The sequence below is a fragment of the Tauraco erythrolophus genome, chromosome 6, assembly GCF_009769465.1.
Source record: "Tauraco erythrolophus isolate bTauEry1 chromosome 6, bTauEry1.pri, whole genome shotgun sequence".
Lineage (NCBI taxonomy): Eukaryota > Metazoa > Chordata > Aves > Musophagiformes > Musophagidae > Tauraco > Tauraco erythrolophus.
The window spans coordinates 44,656,378-44,681,211 of record NC_141470.1 but is presented as its reverse complement, the minus strand read 5'-3'; the positions used below and the strand labels follow the sequence as shown (position 1 = coordinate 44,681,211).

Here is a 24,834-nt window from a genome sequence, read left to right as displayed (position 1 = left end):
TATTGGATCAACATTGAAATAAATCTAGCTGAATTTGTTTCAATGCGTGGAGCTGCTTGGTGTGCATTTGGAGTTCTCCATTCAGTAATTTTTAACATCCTAGAAAATCATAATCACTGCATGCATGCACAGTGTACAATCCTCAGGCTGCTGCTTTAGATAAGCTTGAGTCTATAAAAGGTATGAAAGATTCATATTGAGGGCTTAAACTGAGATTGATGTATCATAGTTACATATATGTAACTATGGGAACTGGCAGATGAAGTTGCTGAGCCACTATCCATCATATTTGAGAAGTCATGGCAGTCCGGTGAAGTTCCCACTGACTGGAAAAGGGGAAACATAGCCCCTATTTTTAAAAAGGGAAAAAAGGAAGACCCAGGGAACTACAGGCCAGTCAGTCTCACCTCCGTGCTTGGCAAGATCATGAGCAGATCCTCCTGGCAACTATGCTAAGGCTCGTAGAAAAAAAAGGAGGTGATTGGTGACAGCTAACATGGCTTCACTAAGGGCAAACCATGCCTGACAAATTTGGTGGCCTATGACAGGATTACAGTATTGATGGATAAGGGAAGAGCAACTGACATTATCTACCAGGACATGGGCAAAGCATTTGACGCTAACCTGCATGACATCCTTGTCTCTGAATTGAAGAGATGTGGATTTGACAGATGGACCACTTGAATGATAAGGAATTGGCTGGATGGTCGCACTCAAAGAGTTGTGGTCAATGGCTCGATGTCTAAGTGGAGACCAGTGGCAAATAACATTCCTCAGGGGTTAGTATTGAGTCCAGCGCTGTTTAGCATCTTTGTCAGGACACGGATAGTGGGATCAACTGCGCCCTCAGCAAGTTTGCTGACAACACCAAGCTGCGTGATGTGGTCAACGTGCTGGAGGGAAGGGCACCATCCAGAGGGACCTTGACAGGCTGGAGAGGTGGGCCTATGTGAACTTCATGAAGTTCAATAAGGCCAAGTGCAAGGTCCTGCCCATGGGTCAGGGCAATCCCAATCACAAATACAGTCTCAGTGGAGAATGGTTTGAGAGCAGCCCTGAGGAGAAGGACTTAGGGGCGTTGGTTGATGAGAAGCTCAACATGAGCCGACAATGTGCGCTTGCAGCCCAGAAAGCCAACTGTCCTGGGCTGTATCAAAAGAAGCGTGACCAGCAGGTTGAGGGAGGTGATTCTGCCCCTCTACTCTGCTCTTGTGAGACCCCACCTGCAGTACTGTGTTCAGCTCTGGAGTCCCCAACATAAGAAGGACATGGAGCTGTTGGAGTGGGTTCAGAGGAGGGCCACAAAGATGATCAGAGTGCTGGAGGAGCACTCTGCCTGTGAAGACAGGCTGAGAGAGTTGGGGCTGTTCAGCCTGGAGAAGAGAAGGCTCTGGGGAGACCTTTTAGCAGCCTTCCAGGGACTTTTTACAAGGGCATATAGTGACAAGACAAGGAGCAATGACTTTAAACTGCAAGAGGGTAGATTTCGATTAGATCTAAGGAAGAAATTTTTCACTCAGAGGGTGGTGAGGCACTGGAACAGGTTGCCCAGAGAAGTTGTAGCTGCCTCATCCCTGGAAGTGTTCAAGGCCAGGTTGGATGAGGCTTTGAGCAACCTGATTAGTGGAAGGTTTCCCTGCCCATGGCAGTGGGGGTTTGAACTAGATGATCTTTAAGGTTCTTTCCAACCCAAACCATTCTATGATTCTATGATATTAATCTCGTATATAGCATTGTCATACACATTTTTGGCTGCGTCCTAAGGTCCTTTCTTTGCAGCTCTAAGAAATAGCTTTGAGAGTATCTAAGAATAACCTGTGTTAATCTCTGCCTTAGTCAATAGAGAGTTTGAAATAACAGTTCCAACTAGAGACCAACACCGTTCATTTCAGAAGGTGTAAGTTCGTAAAGTTAATGATAAGCTGGACAAGAACAATGGTGAGAAATTTGTTGGTTATCAAAGCTGGAGTGGAAAGGGATAATAAATTGTGCCATATATGGTGATTTTCAGTTCATTTTTATTTTCTGAAATAGCTTGGATTACTCTGTTTTTCCAATATAGACCTCTCTATTTCCTGTCTAATGGCTTCTTTACAGTTCAGTAAACATTGTATCAGGCTAAACGTTAATTTTCAAATTTTAACTTCTCTGAAAAATTAAGCATGGAAACATCACTTTTCATCTTCTTCCAGCACTTCCATTTAGTTAAGTACAGATGTGTCTCATTCCTCCAGTTTGTATGCTTTGCTCAGAAGAAAAATTTGAGAAAATTCAGCTCCAGCTCTAAAATTCTTAGAAAACTGTGAGCACTTTACAACAGATTTTTAAGGTGACTTTGGATTATCGTTATTAAATATTATTGAAATAGGTATAGACATCCATGAATAATTTGAAATGCTTGTTTTGGCAGTAACACATCAGATTTAGGGGAGGAAAAGGGTCTTAAATTTTGTGGTCATTTTAAGTAAATTCACCACCGTAGTCTTGAAGATAAACCCTCTAGGTAGAACAGCAAGGTAAGTCTTTATTGTGGCAAGTAACTCTCGTTGGTGTTCATTTAAGCTCTTTATTGTTATAAGCATATCTATGACTTTTTAAGTGGCAAGTAGTAAAAAGAAATCTGAGGAATAGGGGATTCTATCAAAAAGAAACCAATAGAAAATGGAGAAAGTTGTTTTTACCTTACTGTTCAAGTGCCTATCCCATAAAAAGACTGCAAGGGATAGCTCAAATTCTTGCAATTAGTTGGATTATCTGTAAGAGATGCCTAGTCTTGCCTACACCAGTGATTTGATAGTATGTAGTGTTCCTATAACATACCAGGAAATCTGAAGCGAAGTGTGAAGGTTCTTTATTTTGGTGGATAATGTGAAGTGAGCTGAAGATACTTCTGTACAATTCCTAGGTGATCCATATTGGAACGGCAGCTTTCATTAGTTAACTATGATTTGTACCAATGCTAACGTATTAGCAGTCTCACTGCCGAAAGGAATCACTGATTTAAATGGTCATAACAAAAGTTCTGGTCTTTTCATAAACAAAAGTGGTTTTACTCTAATGTTAACTGTTGTGAGACTGCAGGATGTTTTTCAGTAACAGAGTCCTTAATTTGATGTTTCCCATAGATGTCATATTTGCTTGAGTAAAACTGGAAGAAGAGGGGGAGATAGGCCTCCATTTAGTATTTAATTTTGCATTTTGAAGGTGAGAGACAAAACATTCTTCTAGGAAAAAGGGTACATCTTCAAATTGTCCATTATGTATAGCTGTCTTTTCCATAGAGGGCCAGCTCTTCCCTGTCATTTAGAAACTTTAGTCTTTAGGTATACGCTATATTACCTATGCCATAATATTCATAATTCTATGATAGTATTCTTTCTGATAGTTCGGTAAATCATATATATGCGCACAAGTTACGAAAAAAGGAGTAGTTTGCCACTTCAATAGACAATTAGAATTTTCCAGAAAACTTACTTGTTCTCTTTGGAGTTATGCATTTTTCTGAAGATGTAAATTCCATGACGGGTACTACTGTTAAGCTAATTTGTATTCCAGGTAACCATTTCGTGAACAAGCTAGCTGGAATAATGCTAATGGAATATTGGTTGAATTATTGAACTTATTGGCACAGCCCTAGCTTTAACTGTATTTCCAAATGTTCCATGGTCTCACTGTTTGTTCTCATGCATGTTAACATTTAAAACTGTGTTCTGAAGGTCTAACTCATTTATATTACATTCTGTACTGGATATTATGTGCGTGTGTTTTTAACACTAGTACTGGAAAAAAATATTTTTGTTGTATTTTAAGAAAACAAGGCTCTGGACTTTCCTGGCTTTTAAAGTCATGTAATTAGGATGTAGTGGTAAATAAATATTGTCTCTGTATGTAAATTTTAGTGCACGTTACATATACTTTTTTCCTACAGACATTGACGATGCTCAAATTCTTCCACGTCCACCTCGAGTCAGACATTTTTCACAGAGTGAGGATGCTCCAAGTGAAGTTTTTGGTGCATTAAATGAGGAACAGCCACTGCCACGAAGCAGCAGCACCTCTGACATCCTGGAACCATTCGCAGTTGAACGAGCCAAAGGTGCAGTTCCTGTCATTGACAGTTCATCCCATCATGCTCCAAGCTTACAGAGTTCCACTGAGACCTCTTCAATGCATAGATCCACTGAAAGCCATATCACTGATACAAATAGCAGAGAGTCCTCCTTGGAAGTTGGGGATAGTATTTATGACCATCTTTGTCATTTAATAGGGCCGGTAGAATTTGCAAACACAGCCTTTGAACAAAACCAGTATGTTGACCTTGAAGGTGAAGATGATCTTCTTTCCTCTCTGAGAGAATACCTTAAAGAAAATGAAGAACTTTGCGGTAACTTTGAGATAGATAAATGTGAGGCTTCTGCTCATGAAGTTGATACATCAGTGAATAGGAATGATAGATTACCACTGGATGGATTAGAAAATAGAGATCAGACTGGTCAATGCGCGAATAGCATCACTGTTACAGAAAGAGCCGATAACACAGAGCTGCATCTAGAACAAAACCAAAGTGGCTTTATAAGTAACATTGCACCTACTCAAGTAGACATTTTTACAAGAAATCAAGCGCTCGATAAAGCCAGACAGTTAAATATTGATAAACAGTATGAAAGCGTGTTCAATCATGGGTCAAGTAGTCCTAGCAGCAAAGAAGGGAAGAGATATCTGTACAGGCAAGCAGCCACTGAAGCTGATGTAGATTTAGCTGTGGAAGCAGCAGTAGCTGAAAAGCATAAAAGTGCCCAGTTTAATGAAAAAGTAACCAACTCACGTGTTATGCATGCAAAGAAAATTCTTCCTAAAGCACAAGTTAACCCTCAAATGTCTCACATCACAGGCACAAGCAAACCGTCACCAACTAAACGGAGTTTATCTGAAACTGTAACTCATAGGGCCAAAATCATGAAAATAACGACTAAAAAGAGAAATAGTGTTCATGTTACTTTTAGGCCATCTACAGAATCGGTTCAATTTTACAATCCTCTTGAGAACAAAGAGGCTGCTTGGAAAACAAGACTTCGTAAACTCAGTGGCTTCAGTAGTAGCAGTAGTGGTAGCAGCAACAGCAGCACCAGTGTGAGCACCAGCTCATCAGCTGTCACGGAGCTGGTTAGACCTGGAATATATAGACCTCTAGGTGTGATCGATGCTGCTTCAGCTGGCAGCAAGCAAATTAAGGAATCTACAGAAACTCAAGCAGCCATATTGCAAAAAGAAAGTATTGCAGTTAATCAGTGCCACAATCGTGGTGCCTTTAGAGCATCAGGTCAGGAGTCAGCGCAACAGCAGGGCTCCCTGGGTGGTGTTTATAAAACTGTTGTACATGCTCTTTCGAAGCCGAAGGCAAATGTTTCCCCACAGAGGCAGAACAGAATGCCAGCAGAGGCTCCACTGAGGGATCTGTACAGTCATGTAATGGGCTATTTTGGAAGGAAAGCTGCAGGTGAGCACTAACAGTGTGCAGAGCGCAAAAGAAGAAAGGCAGCACCAGTTTGGCTTAATGCAACTGAAGCAAGCTCTGATAAGCAATCAAAAGGCTTTGGGATGATCACTGCTTTCCCTGTTTGGTTATGCATGCGCCTTCAGCCAGCTGATTTTTCTCCCAGCATAAGTTACTTTTACATACTTTAAATTACTAATTTCCCTTTTCAAGATATTTAGTTGAACCTCTTTGCTGCTGAAGACCATCGGGTTAGGGAAGAGGAAGAGACAGTAAATGACCTAAGAAAGGATTAAACCTTGAGACTTTTGGTTTTTCATCTACCATGCAGAGCCTTAAATTCAACCTACTGAATGATGGCATATGCTTATTTTATCAGAATGTGCTATTCATCTCTGAGTGTAGTTTGTTTGTCAGAAGGACCTGGCTCTCAACGAGCTAGGTTGAACTAATTATGTTTCTGGTTCATTTAGTGTGTTTTCTTCTTCCTACTCCTCCTCCTCTTCCTCGTTTTCCTCCTCCAAAACAAAAAAGCCCCTCAAATTTACATTTGGAGGTTGGTTTAGATAACTTAAAAAATAGTCTTAAACAGAAATCTCGTATTACTGGAATGATTTCATTACAACAGTTCTCTGTGAGTCTAATCATGAGGTTTTGTTTCAATCTTTTTCAAGACATGCTGTAGGCCTTTCTGTATTTGTTCATCAAAATGGATGCAGTTGCATCTTTGTGACATCTTTCATTGCTTTCTTTTTTCTTGGAATCATGGATGTTCATGAAGGTCTCATGATAGCCCTTCTCCTGCTAACTATGAGACCTCTGTGGACTGATCCAAAAAGAAGGCTGTCATTCTAATATCCATCATCTTAGTTCACTTATTAAATAACCTTAAATGAACAATAAATTAACTTTCAGCAGTAATGTAGGTTTTCTTTTTTCCCATTGTTATGCTATGGCATGATTAACAGAGGATTCTGTAATGCATCCTGCATCGAGATGTTAATGCCACCTGAGGGCAGTCTTTGTAAGCGTAGCACCAAGAGAGCTTGACTGTCATAGGTCTCAAAAAAGCAATTTACTTCTCTGCAGAATGTAGACTTCTGAAAAAGAGGTATTGAGAAAGCACTAATTTTAGAAGTACATTTTATTTGAAATCTGTAGCATTTAACAGAGCCTCAATATTAGAATAAACTACACTGCGGTCTCATGAGAGATGACACTGAGGGAAAAATTCTTACAGAGAAAACATGAACTGGAATAACTTGAAGACTTTAAAGGTGAAGATCATGAAGTCAGGTGTAACAGCCACAGTTAAATATGAACTATGAGCTATGAATAGTTGTATCAAAAATATAACATTGATAAATGAGTGAACTTAATTAATTGTTCATAACCCTTGACCATCCAGAGTTGAATTTTCATCCCATGTCCTAGCATGTAATTTTATAATGTAAGATTTTGTTTGCACTATTTATACTAACTGTATACGGTGCCACAGTGACATTTGTCATTAGTACATATTACAATTTAGTTTACTTTTTCCACTACATTGCTCTTCATTAGCAATGCAATGAAGAAGGAGCCTGTAGGAATCATATAAAATTTTTAGGATTTATTGCTTTTTTTTTTGTGATATGGAGGAAGAATATATGCTGTATCCTTAAAGCAAGCATTAACAACTTTAAGTAGTGCTTACCTATAAGCTTCTTGCTCTTAAAGGTGGTACTGGAAATCGACTAACCCCTGCTTAGTGGGAAGAAGAAGCCATACTAATTCTTAAAGTAGAATCTGCTTTAAAAGAGGGAAATTCTTAAAATGCATGTTTGGCAATTTTGTGAGGTTTTTTTTGTGTTTCATTTTGGTTTGGGTTTTTTATTTCTGTTAATTAGCGGGGGTTTTTTTTCATTTTTTACCTTTTTTTTTAAAATGTCGTGATGTGTTCTTTACTATATACAGTTGTTCGTTTGCTTTTAGCTAATAGAGAGGACATGAGTCAAAAGCTGCACCCTATTGATAGTGATATTGGCAGTAGCAATACAAATGTTCCTGACCTCATGGATGAATTTATAGCTGAGAGACTCCGCAGTGGTAGTGCACTGGTAAGCCTTTAGACTTCCTACATTTTAATACGTAAGTCTGCTTTTTTACGTGAAATCATCAACAACGTTATAAATCAGTTAACTAAAACATAATTCTCTGGATTTTATGAATCAGAAAGAATTAAGAATATCATTTAATTATTCCTTGTCTTTCACATAGATTCATGCCATTTTATGCCATTTGTGTTTTCATATCTGTGAAATCTTCATTATGGAAGCAATGCAGAAGTTACTGTCAGATGAATAGTCTCATTGAATTAAAGGGCCTTAATTGTACCTGTGCAGATCTTTTTCAGAATACTAGTTTATATGTAAATTTGCAGTCCTCAGCATAGCATGCAGGTACTCTGCTGTAGTATGGTACTATTCTCTACAGTTATAGTCAGTGCAGCAGGCTATGAAATGACACCAGTATGTGTTTTTGCTTTCATTTTTTTTTGTTTCACTTATAAGTGTTGAATAATTTCTTGTAAATAGTTCTCAGCTATTTGAACTAACTTTTCCTACGCTTTCGTCCCGCGCTTTTCCAGAAGTGTCATGTAGTTTGGAATGTCATTCATAATGAGAAATTTTAATCAGTTTTAAGTCAAGAGTTTCTGGTTAAATTGTTGAATGCTTACAGAACAAGACAACTGATTTGAAGAGATAAAAAGAGAATAAGTGTTTTATTAACTAACAACAAAAGGGGAAATATTAAAAAAAGAAGTTGTAAATGAAGAACAGAATGGGTAACAATTTAAATGTAGTGTTTCAGAGTTGTTACGTTCTTTTTTCTGCTTAGAATTTTTAAAGATATTTAAGAACATGATTTTAAGACATGCTCCTGTAGAAAGCTGTCGACAAGTAGTTTAGTTGTTGCTAATAAAGGGCAGAATAAGATTCTTCAAAGTGATTAGAAAAATTTGTCAGCATCTTTTATAAGCAGCAAGAGAGGACCTACAGAGTTTGTTCAAATGTATGCTTTTTTCTCTTTTGTATTGAACTCATGTTTATGAAAATTGATTGTTGGTGCAAAGTGTTCTTGTTAGTAAGTCTTAGGTTACAAGATGAAAATGCTAACTTGAAGTCTACAAAAAGATGTTAACTTAGTCTGCAAATTAATAAAATAAAAATCATCACAGCTGGCCACAGAAGAAGAGAGAAAGTGAACGCTATTTGTTTTCACATAGATGGGCAAGAATATCGATTATTAATAGCTCAGACAAGAGAATTTATACTTTCCTTAGGTAGCAAAAAACAGCCAAGATAGGTTTGAATAAACACTTTGAAGCTGCCGCTGATTTTGTAATCTAGCACACAAAAATAGATATGCTGTCTTAAAACAGAGTACCAACTTATTAAGAGTTTAGTTTGTTATATCTCTTAAAGGCTAAAACCTTGTATGGTGAAAAGCTTTTCAGTCTTTCAGTCTGAGTAAATCTCTAATTAGTAGTAGAGTAGTAAAAGAACAGAGAAGTGACTGGGCTTTGTGTAAAAGGAAGTGATCTCCAGTCTCATAGTCATATTTCAAGCCATTTTATAAGATGACTTTTCTACTTTTATCTCTCTTCCTTCTCAAGCAAACGGTCTTATCTATGAAAAAAGTGGCTTAAAGAAAGACTCCAAGTAGAAACCACCTTACTTTTACATGAGCAGATCTATATGCTTTACTTCTGCTACATGCTGTGTTTGGTGTCCAAGACAGTACCAAGGTTTTGGCTTAATCATAAGAAAATTAATGCATGAATTAGTAAATTCACTTACTTGTGGTGTACATTAATTTTTTGTTTCTGGCCTGGTAGCCTCTAGGCCAGAAAACAGAAAATTCCTTGACCTTTTTTTCCCTGCTTGTGCCTGGAACAAAAAGTAACACATTTTCTTTAGTAATTTAGACATAATCTGGAGATAATAAACTTTTTTACTATTTTTCTCTCTGAAGTTTTACCTAATACGTGTGTGGCACATGCTAGTCTGAATCCTAGCGTTTTAAGGTATGTGCCCAAAAATTCATGGTGCAAATAAAATGTGTATTTATGAAATTCTGTGACTGCATGGGTACTTCACTTCCTGCTACCTGTCTGGAGTTTTGGAAAGTCTTGGCTAGGTATGTAGCACGATGACAGTTTCTGCATTAGGTACTTACGAACTATTTGTTCGTTTCTGACATTTGCTAAGGCGAGATTGCTTTTTCCATTTTATGTAAATAAGTCATCCAAGACTGTAACATAATTTATGTCTCTTTGATGTTTAGAATGTAACAAGAAGAGGAAGCAGTCCTGGCAGTCTGGAAGTTCCTAAAGACCTTCCTGATATATTGAACAAACAGAACCAAATGCGCCCTATAGATGACCCAGGTGTGCCTTCCGAATGGACATCACCTGCCAGCGCAGGCAGCAGTGACCTCATCAGTTCAGATAGCCACTCTGACTCTTTCAGCGCCTTCCAATATGATGGCCGCAAATTTGAAAGCAAGTATATTTTTCCAAAAGTAGTAGTAGTATTTTTGCTTGCTTGCTTGAAAATTTCTCATTTCTTCTCTTTACAAAAAAGTTACATGCCAGCAGTCTTCTGTAAAGAGAGCTTATTTTGATTTCCTATTGAAATCATTAGCAAGTTAATGGAGCAAGTGGAGTTCTTGAGAGAGGCTATCACATTCACAGTATACTAAGCAAAACAGCACTGGAATACTACTGTGCAAAAAGCAGAACAGTGAACAGAAGCTAGGAAACAATATTGTCTTCTCTGCAGAGTGTATAGAATCATAGAATGGTTTGGGTTGGAAGGGACCTCAAAGATCATCTAGTTCCAACCCCGCTGCCGTGGGCAGGGACACCCCCCACTACACTAGGTTGCTCAAAGCCTCATCCAACCTGGCCTTGAACACTTCCAGGGATGGGGCATCCACAATTTCGCTGGGCAGTCTGTTCCAGTGCCTCACCACCCTCAGAGTGAAGAATTTCTTCCTTATGTCTAATCTAAATCTGCCCTCTTTCAGTTTAAATCCATTGCCCCTTGTCCTGTCACTACATACCTTTGTAAAAAGTCCCTCTCCAGCTTTCCTGTAGGTCCCCTTTAAGTACTGGAAGGCTGCAATAAGATCACCCTGGAGCCTTCTCTTCTCCGGGCTGAACAGCCCCAACTCTCTCAGCCTGGCTTCATAGCAGAGGTGCTCCAGCCCTCGGATCATCTTCGTGGCCCTCCTCTGGACCCGCTCCAGCAGCTCCATGTCCTTCTTGTGTTGGGGACTCCAGAGCTGAACACAGTACTCCAGGTGGGGTCTCACAAGAGCAGAGCAGAGGGGCAGAATCCCTTCCCTCGACCTGCTGGCCACACTTCTTTTGATGCAGCCCAGGATACGGTTGGCTTTCTGGGCTGCCAGTGCACATTGCCGGCTCATGTTCAGCTTCTCATCCACCAGCACTCCCAAGTCCTTTTCCTGAGGACTGCTCTCAATCCATTCTCTGCCCAGCCTGTACTTGTGCTTGGGATTGCCCCGACCCACGTTCAGGGCCTTGCATTTGGCCTTGTTGAACTTCATGAGGTTCTCACAGGCCCACCCCTCCAGCCTGTCAAGGTCCCTCTGAAGGTTGTTGTGATCTTCCTCGTATATCAGAAGGCTTTGTCACACTCACTCCAAAGGTCCTTGTCACAACTAAAGGCTTCCAACAGAGAGCTTCAAGATGCTGCTCTCCAGGGGCTCCTATCACTCCAGTCTCCAGGAGGGAAATGCCCCACTCCCTCTTGGGAGTGCCCCACCTTTATTCATCCATGAGTCACGTGGTTTCCGGCTGACCAACGTGACTCACAGCACCTGTCCTAACGAGGCACAGGTGCTTTCTATTGTAGTAGCCAGGAACTCCCCCCACAATTCCCCCTTTCTTTTTTGAAAAAATACCTAATAGCATTTAGGGCTTTCTAATGTTCCAGTTCCATTTTTCATTGCCATTTGTCAGGTGCCTTGGAACAAAACCGTGGGGGAGTCGTTCTTATGTTTTCCTGTCATACCACGTCAGTGGTGGATATATCCACTGTTCTGATGAGGTTGGATACATCCACCCTGGTTGTTCTGGCTGCTTAATCTGCGGCTGCCGCAACATTCCTTCAGGGGTCTTTTCCAGATTAGTTTGCGGTTGTTGCAGTGTTCCCGCAAAGGGCTTGCCTGGAGTATAAGACATCTGTGCATACTTTCTCTTTCTGCTGCTCCTCGGCCGGCCATTGGATTTGCAGTTTTTTGCGAGATGACCTATTCTCCCGCACTTATAACACTTCAGTTTCTTATTATCTGAGGCCATCAAGGTGGTGGCTAGCACAGTCATTTCATGTTCCACGGACCCGACCTTAGCACATGCAATGACCATCTCCTCTAGGGAGGGGTCCCCTGGGAGTACTTCAATAGCTCTTCGGCAGTCAGCGTTGGCGTTATCCCTTGCGAGTTGTTTTGTCAACAGGGCCCGTAGATTGCCGTCATAAACTTGTTTTTCTATAGCCCCTTGCAATCTTTCTACAAATTGTAAGAAAGGCTCCTTGATTCCTTGTTTAATTGTGGAATACCTCGCTTGGGGTTTCGCCATTTCTGTGGTCCGCATGAGGGCCTGCATTCCTATTTGTTTGATCTGCCCAAGAATTTGGGGATGCCATTGGGCCTGTACCGCCGGATTACTAAATACCTGACCCGTTCCCATCAGGACATCTGCACCTACGGCATAACATGGGTCACCTTGGGGTAACTGTATATTTTGTAGTGCCTGACGGTCAGCCAACTGCCTCCATGTGCTCATAAAAATGGAGCGTTGTACCGGCTGGAACATAATCTGAGCTAGATGTTGAAAGTCATACGGCACCAATATTTCCAAGTTTAGTAATCGTAATAATTGTGTTACTGCTGGGGAGTTTGGCCCATACTGTGCTACCGCTTTTTGTATGTCTCGTACGACTTTCCATGACCAGCCCAGGTATTGATTGGGCTGGTTAGAACCCGGGAGGGTCAATTCCACAGGGAATACATTTGGCCTTTCCCCTATTTCCATCATGGATAATTTTTCGTTATTGACTGGCAGCCCCAAGACTTGAGCCAAGTCCCAATCCCCAGCCTCTATTGCTTTCATTTTTATGTCGTTCCAAAAACGGACCGGGTCACGGCGTTGAACTGTCACTGTAGGGGTTCCCAAGGGGTTTGGATTTAATAAACAGACAGATTCTAGTGACTTTTCCCTCGGTGGTAACTCCTCAGCTGGGCTGTCACTTGTTTTGGAGATTTCTTTTGCTACGGGGGGGTCATAGCCTGATGCAGTATCTCCACTACAGCTGCTAGCTGCTGAGATACTCCTTGGAGCATTGTCACGGCCTGGCGCACTAGTGCTGGCTGCGCCAAATGTACCTGGGCCGGATAACCAGATACCGCGGGATATGAAGTTGCCAAGGGTGGGGCCAATTGCTCAAATGGCGGAGCCGTAGGCATAACGCATCCTGAGGAGGAAGGGGGGGTTGCTGGGGCAAAGGGTGGGGGACGCTCCACTATTTCCTGCAGGGTGGGGTAGAGTCCCTGCATAGTCCCCGCAACTTTATTGATCTCTGTGAACAGCGAGGATACGTCTAACTCGCTGTCCACGCTGTCTGGGGTTAGTCTTCCTTCAGATAGTTCGTTGTTCCCTTCATACCCCTCACTTGCAGATACATAATCTGTTGATTCCTCTTCCTCCTCTTCTGCTGACCCCTTTTGAATTATATTATCTAGGGCCTCCCATGTACGCAGCAGGTCGGTCCGGCCCTTTTGCTTAACCACAGCTTCATAGAGTAACTTATCCCCCAACCTTTTCCAAAGTTCTAGGTTAAAGGTAAAGGTGAGGTTGACTAGATCTTCATGTCCCGCTGCCCAGTTGAGTAGGTAATATAAATCCTCATTACTTATACTGAGCCCCGCAGCCATTCCTGCAGATTTGAGAAAGGTGAAGGTCTGGCTTTCCTTTACAAAATTCTGACCCATGTTCACTCCCAGTGGCTCACCTTGTTCCAGGTGTCTAAGTCAGAACTGGTCAGTCCGCAGCTCCTGCCGCTCTCAAGCTTCGTTCTGCAGTCCCAGTGGTTCCTGTTCCGACGAATCACGTCGGGGTCACCAATTGTTGCGGACTACTGGTGTCTCAATCTTCGGGGATCACAACCCAGAAGGTTGTTGTGATCTTCCTCGTATATCAGAAGGCTTTGTCACACTCACTCCAAAGGTCCTTGTCACAACTAAAGGCTTCCAACAGAGAGCTTCAAGATGCTGCTCTCCAGGGGCTCCTATCACTCCAGTCTCGAGGAGGGAAATGCCCCACTCCCTCTTGGGAGTGCCCCACCTTTATTCATCCATGAGTCACGTGGTTTCCGGCTGACCAACGTGACTCACAGCACCGGTCCTAACGAGGCACAGGTGCTTTCTATTGTAGTAGCCAGGAACTCCCCCAACAGGGCTTCTGATCCTGTTGCAGCAGTCTTTGTGTAGCTATAGATTGATCAAGATACTAAGTGTAATATTGTGGTAAAATTAATGTGCTTTGTTTAGTAACATAATGCTTTTCATTCATTTCCTTTATCCTTTCCCACTCTTGATCAGCAAAAGAGGTCATTATGATTGCTAGGAATTATGACTTCATGTATTATATGAGAGAAATTATGTTTATATGGTTGAATTTACTGAAGAAATTACAATTTTTACATATGTAGATGTTATGCAACTAAGTGATGTTATTTAAACCTACATTTCAGCATGACATTTTGGTTTTAGTATTGAAAAAAACATCTGTTAGAATATCATTTGCCATAATACTTTTAGGTTGAAGTTAGGGCTTTAACAACCAACTGGGATATTTCTTCCAGCTTGTAAATTTTGCAAATAAATTCCTTAATTCATGTGTCCATTATTTTTACTTTATTACTTTCTACTGTTATATTTTATGTAAATTTTGCAATAGTGTGTTAGTAGCATAGGAGGTGCACATAGAAGTTTTACATGGGGAATTTTGGAGGTGCTAGGCTTTTGGATTTTATATTAGTGGTATTTTTAGGTTGTAAGTTAATACAGTGCTTTCCTCATACAGATTTCAGCTTTGGCACTGAGGCGGGGACACCAGCTTCCACTGACGTTGATGCAATTTCAGGACAGCAACAGAGTGCTGAGGAGCAAGAAGTGGCCAGTCTGACTACACTCCACATAGATTCAGAAACAAGTAGTCTCAATCAGCAACCATTGTCTGCTGAAGCTGCAACTATTACTGGTAAAGTAGTTAAAAAAAACACTAAAAAAAGCGCATTTATTTGAGAAATTTTCCACCCATCTTAAAGAATGCAAGTTCCAGCTTTTGCAATGAATCTATATTCTATATAAGATGATTCTTGGATTTCAATTATTTTTTGATTGCTATTGGAGAGTAATGTGTGAAATAACATAAGTGGAAAACCATTGTCTGACTTAGTTACCCATATGATCCTTGGCTTGGTGCTAAATGTGTTTTAAACCCTTCATGGGAAAATCTATTCAATTACCAGAGGGAAAACTCTTACCACATAACGTATGCTAGATCTCTTACAAGTGTTCTTCTATTACTGGTAGTCAAACAGCTAATTTTCAGGAAGGATTTTTTCCTTGGAAGGCTTTGACAGTGCTCTTTTAAACCAGTGTTATCACACTGAAGTGTCATGGGATTTTGTTATATATATCCATCTTAACCTCTCTCTATATTGTCTGTTGTGTAACTGGGAGCTTTTAATATGCAAAATGTTATTGTGCCAGGTAAGATCAGTTTGCATTTGTGTAACTTCAGAATTCTTTTTCTTTTAGCACTTTTCCCTGTCGTTTTCATGAAAAAGAAAGCCTGTTAGGAAGCAGTATTTGACAGCCTCAGTTGATGAGCTTGAGGCTCCACCAGTTTTCTTTGCAGCTGTTTCTTGAGAGAGAGAATGACAATTAAGTTGGCAACCGCCAAGCAATGCAGTTAATGCAAATTGAACGAGCTCCTTTCTGAGAGAGAGAATCTCCCTTTCAGATGAATATTTGAAAGAACAGTCTCTTGCCAGGTTTTTTAAATGAGAAGTAAAGATGTCCATAGTCATTTTCATACTCCTCCTTCTGTAGCTCTTACGCACTACCATTCCTGGTACAATCCTGGGAACAAGTACCTGTTTATCAGTGAAAGCTTATACCTACATACAGTGTCTTGTTCTCTGTGAGAAATCAAACTATGCATTTTCAGAGATACTGAAAGACATCTTTACTTCCCCTGCCACAATTTCCACTTTCTAAAATTGTCTTTCTTCTGAAAGAAGCATGATATTAACTTTCTTGAACATTGTTGTTCAGCTTGTTCCACAATGTTCAGCTTGACTTTTGTTCTCTTCGTTTTTCTCTTTGCTGTGTTCTTGTTTGTGTGCTCACACAAAACTTGTTTTCTGTTTGTTTGTTTTATATGTTAATAATTTCATTACTGTTTGGTATTTTTGTCCAAGTTTGCAGTATAACTGAATTGATAAGATTGCAATTAATGACTGAGTTGTCCATTGAGAGATTCTGTGGCTGTCTCTTGTTGTTTGGACCACTGTTGTAGAGAGGCAGCTTTTGTGTCACATGCATTTTCGCTGGGTTTCCTGAGGAAGCAAGACTTGTGCAGTTACACTGTCTGTCTGTCTGACTGTTCTACGCAGCCCACAATGTTGGAGCCCATTGTCTAATTTTTGCTAAATTGACATACAGGAAGAAAACAGAAAGACATTGTTTTTTCGAAGGTTTATGGAAGATAGGCAGCTATCTAGTGAAAATTGCATGTATGCAGAGTCCTGTGACAGGGAGGCTGCAGTGTGAATTCACTATATTAGGTACCAGCAAATCCATGCAGAAGCTGAACCTCAAAACACACTTGTAAGAAATGAATTTTCAGTGATTCTGCTGCTTCTAGTTTTGCCTTAGAGGTTTTTGAAAGGAAAATCTCTTTGTTTACTATCGATTGCTGTTTACTAGCCCTAGAACAAGTTGAACCCATAGTATTCTCCGTCAAATTTGGATCCATGTATGCTGGAGTATCTTTTAGTGCTTCTTAGAAGACTCCAGTAGTTAAGCGAGTTTTCCATAATTATTTCTGTCCATTCTCTTCCATCATGTGAAGGTCTCTTTCCCCTCCTTCTTCCCCTGCCTGCTCTTTCCTTCTCCTTCCCTCTCCTTCTCTCTCTACCCCTCTCTCTCCCATCACTCTTTCTCGCGGTCTACTTTCATCCATCCCCCTATTTAGTGAGGAGAATGGAAGAGAAGTAGGAAAAGATTTCTTTAAACATCTTTGAAGTCGGTATTTTACGTTATCTTTGTCAGCACATGGAAAACAAGTGACTAGTAGCGAGAGGAGAGTATCATTATCTGTTGAGTAAAACAGTAGTGTGTGTGAGAAGCAGTAGCGTCCCTCTCTCCTGCATAGAGATGTTGATTTAAATTGATGCTAAAGGCTTCATTACCTTTGCTGTTTAAATCAGATTGTTAGACTCCAAAGGTCTCTGCGTAACTAAGTTTGTTTACCACAACTTCTGTTCTGATAACACTGACAATTTCTGTCAAGTTCTTTAAACAATTTGTTTTTCATTGCTGTCCCTGAAGTTCAGTTTATCTCTAATACTGAACTTCACGTATCATCATAATATTTTTAGGTCCCAGTTATATTTATCTAAGAGTTAAGGGGTTTGTATTCTTCCATTTTAATATGTGCTGATATGTAGAGAAGTATGTGGTGAATATCTGTTCTCTTTTTTTCTGCCATCTGACTGTTCTGACTGAACTCAGCTTTTTATAATAACTTTTAGGCAAATTCAGGAAATGAAACTAAGGTAGCGCAGAAGAAAATTACAAGTACCTGCTCCCCCTCCACAGATCTCTCAATAGAGGAGACCAAATAGTTGCCTGGAGAGGATGTTGCTCAGAGGTGATAGTCAAAAAATGCCTTTGCAGCACTGCCATTCAAATACTTGTATTTTCCTGTCCTAGAGGAAATAACACTCCTGCTTTACAATTATTTGGAACTAAAATAGATCTCTGTTTCCATTTACCTTTCTGATTTTTATGTTCATCTCTTGGCTTTCCTGTTTGTACGTCATTTTCTTCAGAGCACCATTCACAGGGAGATCTGCTTACAGTTTTTATACCTTTTCTTGCCCAGATTTGATATATAAAAGCAGTTCAGTTTTCTTTTAATGCTATGTTTAGACAACATTTCAGTAGCTCAAGAAAATAGAAAAGTCTTTTAAGGTAACTGTTAAAAATTGCATTTGCAGGCTCTGAAAGTGCTTCTCCAATCCAATCTGCTCTTGGATCCCGATCACAGACACCCTCTCCTGCCACTCTTCATGCAGATCATATTGAGCAGAAGGATCTGCAGCTGGATGAGAAGCTCCACCACTCTGTTTTACAGACGCCAGATGACCTAGGCAATATCTGAAATAGAAAATATAAACCTATTCTTTCTTTCTCTCCGATGCCATATAGTGAAGTAGCTAGTATCACATTAGTTGTAGTTATCTCTATACAAGGCTATTTCATCTGCGCTTTTAAAAATATTTAAATACAGTGATTTGAAAGCAAACAAAAACCTTTTGCATTTTATCTTGCATTTCATTGGAACTGTTAGCAGTAGATTAATAGCCCGCACATTAATAATTGCTCTTTTGATGCTTAGTCATGGTAGCTTAATCTAGTATATAGTCCTGCCATAGACTGTTTTATCATTGATGTACAAGTAATAAGATGTGATTTTAAAGTAACATTATAATTTCGTCTTGGAACATTAGTTGTTTTCCCTTTCGTATTTAAACAAATTTATAATTACTTCCACTATCTTAGCTATTGAATTCTAGGATACATTCATTTTAAAAATATGAAATTCCTGTATCTCCCATATTTGGTCTCCTGAAAACAGAAGGGTATCTAATGTATATTTTAAACCCTTTTCCTTTATGGTAGCTTACTGATGGACAGAAATACCATCATTTTGGTTTGTATTTTGAAATCCAAAGGCTAGAAACCATTAGTGTCTCTATCACAGTGGTCCAGATCTTCAAAAGAAGAGGCTGTCATTAGGGTGAATTCAGATTTCATTTTGATTTTGTATGCCTGTAGGAGCTGCCAGATTTTCAGAAGATAACAGCAAATTCTGGTGCTGAGGTGTTTTGAAAATCTACCTGAGAGGGGTGGAAAGGATTCAAGATGCCTGCTGCTTTAGAACTGTGACTCTTTAGCTAGTTTAGTGTGGCTCTTTAGTTAAGTGTGGACTGAGTAGACTCTAGCCATTGTAATCTATTGAAGTTTTCTTTGTATGGACAAAGTAGATTAAACATCTTCCACCTAAAAAAGAATGTTCATTCGTATAGCATTGATGTGTAGAGAGAGCTAGGTGAGAGTTAGACTGTGGTGCCAGGTTACCGAATGTTGCCTCTCCACCCATACAAATTTACTGCTTAAAGAACAGTAGCCAGAGACAAGTTTACTCTCACCTGTCTCTTCAATTTGCAATAAAATACATTCCTAGTAGATTCTAAGGAAAATCATCTTTATTTTTTATTGGGAAAAGTGTAAAGTTGAAATGTAATTTTACTTGGAAACAGGCAAGCGAAGTTCTGGAGATTCATTGACTCCAAAGAATGTAAGACAGTGCTTACAAAAGGAGTGGCCTTACTAGGTCCATCAGACCAATATTTAGGCTCCAGAAGTTATTTATGGACTTGAATATTTGCTTATAGAAAGAATATAAGAAACAGGACAATTCTTCCTCTACAGAGTTTGAAAGTAGACATATAGTTAAACATTTCTAGTGTTGAGGTGGCTGAATGAGTAAGAAATATCTTACTCTGAAAGCCTGGTCTTTTTTTTCCTTTTTGGTTTTAAGGAAACTATGTATGTGATAGTTATATCAGAACTTTTCTTTCTTGAAAGAGGTAGATCTCACTATACTTTTTTCTTCCATTACAGAAACTAGTGAATTTCCCTCAGAATGTTGCAGCGTGATGGCTGGGGGAACACTTACAGGATGGCATGCAGATGTTGCTACTGTGATGTGGAGGCGAATGCTAGGAATTTTGGGAGATGTTAACAGCATCATGGATCCAGAGATTCATGCTCAGGTTTTTGATTACCTGTGTGAACTGTGGCAGAATCTGGCCAAGGTAAAAGAACTGAACCTCTTCTCCAACCTGATATGGCAGGATTTTCAGAAGGAAAAAAAACACCGCCTTATAGATTTCCCTTTAAATATTTATCTTTTTGCTTTGTTTTTAATAATTGCAGATAAGAGATAATCTTGGTATTTCAACAGATAACCTAACTTCACCATCTCCACCAGTTTTAATTCCACCACTGAGAATTCTAACACCGTGGCTGTTCAAGGTAAATTTGGGCACTAAGCAGTGAAACAGAAATGAAACAGTAAGAGCGTGTTTAATGTAATTTTTTTATTTATAAATAATAAATATTGTTCTAAAACTGTAGGCAACAATGCTGACTGATAAATACAAACAAGGAAAGCTACATGCTTATAAACTCATTTGTAAGACAATGAAGCGAAGACAAGATGTTTCTCCAAACAGGGATTTTTTAACTCATTTCTACAATATAATGCACTGTGGACTTCTCCATGTTGATCAAGTAAGTTTAATAATGAAATTCTGGTTAATATAAATAATAGAACTAAAATTAACATTTTTTTATTGAAAATACTGAATGGATTTTTAGCTGAGTAATTTGACTTTGTCTTTGAAAATGGTTATGTGACTGATACCTTTTTCTAAACTTTGATATATGACCCTCATGTTCTTGGTTGTAATCAGAAATGCTTATATTGTAGTCCATTTCAAGCAAATATGAGGGCAAAAAAGGTATTCTTTAAATTTTTTTTTCCTGATTGTATGTTACAAATTGAAGCATGCGAGAAAGAGAAGGAAGCAGATCTCTCTAATTCTACTGTTCTTACGTGCTTTCCCTAGTATAGCTAGCAGGAAAATAAATTGTGCTCACTACATTGGAGTAGTTTATTTCTACAGCGAGTGTAGGAGCCAGCAAACTGAGATATATTAAGTATATCTAATCAGTGGGAGTAGATCTTTTTCATAGATTTTAATATGAACAAGTCTGGAAATATTGTGTGGCTTAAACACTCCTTTTAAAGGATTGCATCAGAAGTGTGAAAACATTGGGTTTGTGAACTTTTTTAAGGAGCAGTTAAGAGACATAGGGTTCAAACAACCCTGTTTTCATTAACCTGGGCAAAACAGAGCTAGTCCAAAATTATTCCGCAGATGGCTATGGATAGGACAGATCTCCAGTCTTTTTATGCTATTCTTTGCTCAGTAATGAATAATGTCTTAATTGCCACAGTGAATTTGCTTTCTTGTTTTTTTACTGTCTGCCTTTTTTTTTCATTCATTGTGGATCTTGTTGCTACTCTTTTCCTTTTTTCTCTTTTTCTTCTGCAAGGATATTGTCAATACAATCATCAAGCACTGCTCTCCTCAGTTCTTTTCACTTGGTTTGCCTGGTGCCACCATGCTTATTATGGATTTCATTGTAGCAGCAGGAAGAGTGGCTGCTTCTTCTTTCCTCAATGTGAGTATTCATCAGTTCATTCTCATTTATGTGCGAGTGGAAAGGGTTTGAGAGTAAACTGAGCAGTATTTTGCCTTGACTGTAGGGTGTTAACTTGTCCCCAGAAGTCAATGTGTAATGGTTAGCAAATACACATACTATCAGTAATTTATTCAAGAACACTACACATGCAAGTCCTCTCCAGAAACTGTGAAGAATGCAAAAATTACTGTTGAAGCAGAGAATCTTCTTTTACTTCAGTTCTCAGAATTGTGACTGCTGTTTATCTGTGCTTTAAAATTTTTTAAAGGAAATGTCCATTTTGACTGTACCTTTGTTTTAAAAGTATATTTATTCCTCCATATCTCTGCTATGCAATGTCTTTGATGATCAGGCTTGAGAATTCAAATCTGCTAGTGTTTGCACTATTTGGATGTATTTCTGCTATTGTTACCCAGGCAACTTCAGCCTGATGTTATGATGATATGAGTACCTAGGTGCTGTCAGCCTTGCACGACTGTACTCTCTCAAAGCTCCCCAGTACTCCCCTCCAATTGTCTGTGAGTTTTGGCTGTTTCTCACGTCATTCCCCCTTTAACCAACTGTGAAATCCAGCCTCCCTTACAGTACTATCTGAAACCTCTGTCATCTTCTTACGCTGTTAGCTGTCAAGTCCAGCAATGCCTCACATCATGTCCAGTAGTTTTCCACATCCTGTTCAATTATCCAAACCTAAGACCCAAGCCTAGTTCACAGCACAGTCATTTGTCTGTAGACCTAGCAATTCCTCTCCTTCCTTTTGACCATCTTCAAAAATGGGAACATGGGATGTGCATGAATAGCAATTCATGGGGCTGTGGTCTTGGTTTGCTCAGCTCTACAGACTTTGCAGAAGGAGAAAGGAAATGACTGTGTAGAATTTCAGCCACTGTTCTCTTTAAATTCAGCTAGAAACGTCAGCTTCCTGATTGCAGTAAGAATACGTATTTCTTCCCACCTTTTTTTCTTGTAGGCACCAAGAGTTGAAGCACAAGTTCTTTTAGGATCTCTAGTCTGTTTTCCTAATTTATATCATGAACTCCCAGCTCTTCACCCAAACATTCCTGACATTGCTGTGTCTCAGTTTACGGATGTTAAGGTAGGAATTTTAAGAACATATGGATGGTATTCATTATATGAAGTATATACTACCAAGTATATGTTTAATTTGATGTTGTTCCAGGAAATATTAACTAAAATCTTGAGAGTCTAAAATTTTTCAGAAATCATTTCAAATAGATTATAAGACTCAAGATCCCATAAAGTCTTGTCAAACTTTACACTACTAAACCTACTTTATAATTGCTATTAACTTCATAATAAAGTGTTTTCATATGTTTGTAAAAGAAAATGATGTGCCTACTCACGTTATGGCTATTTGCAGTCTCACAGATTTGATCAACTGAGAAGGAGAAGATTGAGAGGTTCAAGATACATTATTTAATTTATTGAGAATTCACAACTGGTGAAATCTGCCCATGTTCCTAGGGGCTTTAGAAATCTTCTGTACATCAGTAGGTTCTTTTAGACAAAAAGCAAAGATTAACGGAGACCTCACCCTCTCTGTCATAAAACAGAGTTGGGTAGTGTGCCAGCATACTGAAACCGAGCAGAGTTCAGTTCATGTGTTTTAATTGCTGTATGTGTGTCAGATATCATTACCATGTCTAAGAAAGGCTCCCAGAAGATTCCAAACTGTTTCAGTTTAGAGAGAGACGATGTCTTGGAGGCTGCTTTCACCTTGCTCCGTTTTGGGGACTGATTTTTAATTTCTTCTTTCTCATTTTTGTTGCATAATGACAGTTTACTTGAGCTTTATTGAGAGCAACCTACAGCTTTATGGACATTCCACTGTAGTTGAGTCAGAATTCTTCTTGACAACATTCTTAAGGCACTATAGTCACTTCTTCTGCAACTACTTCCAAAGACTTTTTAGATCAATATAATTTTGGAGGGGAAAAATTTGCTGTTTAAACCTCAAATTAATAGATAGTTTCTGTAATACCCTTCAGGGCTATTCACAGAAGCAAGCTTTAGGGAGGCTTTTTTTTTTTTTAACCCTTGATATTGTATGGAACTGTGTTGGCAAGAATTGGATAAATGGTTAATCAGCAGAAATTAGAACAGTAACCTGCGGGATATTCCTGGGTTAGCACAATAATAAGCGTCTGAGGCAGACTAGAAGCTTGGAGCAGTGTTAAGCAAACAATCCATCTGACCACAAACCAAGAGACTCAGCTAAGCGACATGCCTGTGTGTGCTATAATAAAATTCTAGTTTTCTGATGCTTCATGTCATGGAATTATTGGTAAATCAGTGAATATTTTCCATTTTGTTTTAGGAACTCATAATTAAAACTGTTTTAAGTTCAGCAAGAGAGGAGCCATCTGGTCCTGCACGGTAGGTCATACAAAAAGAACTTCTTAATTAATAGATTTTTTTTTCTTTATTATACTGCTTTGAGTTGGATATATTGAAGAGCTTAAAGTAAAAGTTTGCATGTGATTCGTTCATGATTTTCTTTGCCACTATCAAAATTGTGGTCTAACATGTGAATGTGAAATTGTTTGTAAATAGCAATAATAACAGACATTTTTCGTCAGACCAAATGCTGGTCTAGCCCAGTATCCTTTTTCTGATAGTGGGTGATAGAAAAGGGTGTTAATATGGGTAAGAATATAAGCCCTACACTCTCCCAGCCTACCGTGGTGTTCAGCTCAGGGATTTTCTGTACTAGAGGCGTTTTTGAGTTTGCCAAGGACAAGATTACTTATGAGGGAGGTACATTTATTTTTTATTAGATCGCATGATTTAATTTGAAAAACAGAAATAACCCGAGGTGCATGAGCCATTCTTTAGGGTATGGAAAAGAAGTCAAAGACACTGAGCTAAGCATTAAACTGGGAATGATTGCTCTGATGCTTAAAGCTAAGCATCTTCATCAAATAGAGAACTTCAAAGAAGAAGATAGTTACCAGTTTTCTGTTTTTTAATATGCTTAGGATTTTGTTCCTCCTTACCCATCCCCTGAGGCTTTCAGTTATGGAGTCCTGTATATGGGAGTGGAACACGAATGTATAATGCCTACCAAGGAAGAGAACACTTGTGTGCCTTGTCTGCGTGAATGGAGTGTCTATATATGCTCAATTAATAAATTGTTACTTAACAAATGCAAGATACTAGAACCACAGACTTGAAAAATGGCTGGAAAGATCAGTTCATTGAATGTTAAATGTTTTGCTGAAAAACAAAGAACAGTTTTCATCAGCTCGCTTACCTGTTCTTCAGATGAGGTGGTGATCTCTTTCAACACAGGGAAAGGAATGAATGTCCTGAGATAATTTTAATTTCATTTTTTATGTTCTTTTACATTGAGTTCTAAAAAGTATAACACTCTCCACTTTGCATTTGAAAAGGTGATTTAAATCCATGTGGTTCAGAACTTTGTAACTGATCCTGTGGCACCAGTATGTAGGAGAAATCTTTTCTACTGGAAATTAAACTCTTCAGTAACTTACTGCGTGTCGGAAGATTTCTTATAATTTCCTTCTTTAATTGTGATCTAGGCTCGGTACACCCTTCAACATTTCCTCCATATGTAATATTCCCCAAAGCTGTTTATTATTTTTGTCACTTTTTTC

At 39.2% G+C, this 24,834-nt stretch overlaps 1 protein-coding gene across 6 annotated transcripts in view; it reads left to right on the top strand.

The window, feature by feature from the left end:
• Nucleotides 1-24,834, top strand: part of RALGAPA1 (Ral GTPase activating protein catalytic subunit alpha 1) — a 146,741-nt gene that overhangs the window by 54,924 nt on the left and 66,983 nt on the right. For 4 of the 6 annotated variants that reach the window (XM_086613850.1, XM_086613851.1, XM_086613848.1 and 1 more), the window contains 11 exons: nt 3,929-4,096; nt 7,469-7,593; nt 9,824-10,040; nt 14,649-14,825; nt 17,857-18,009; nt 19,547-19,740; nt 19,862-19,960; nt 20,063-20,218; nt 21,047-21,175; nt 22,167-22,292; nt 23,535-23,593. In XM_086613850.1, coding sequence (XP_086469976.1) covers nt 3,929-4,096; nt 7,469-7,593; nt 9,824-10,040; nt 14,649-14,825; nt 17,857-18,009; nt 19,547-19,740; nt 19,862-19,960; nt 20,063-20,218; nt 21,047-21,175; nt 22,167-22,292; nt 23,535-23,593 — 1,603 coding nt within the window. Of the gene's footprint in view, nt 1-3,928; nt 5,498-7,468; nt 7,594-9,823; nt 10,041-14,648; nt 14,826-17,856; nt 18,010-19,546; nt 19,741-19,861; nt 19,961-20,062; nt 20,219-21,046; nt 21,176-22,166; nt 22,293-23,534; nt 23,594-24,834 lie in introns of all 6 variants that reach the window. The other 2 variants (XM_086613847.1, XM_086613845.1) reach the window with 1 other exon arrangement.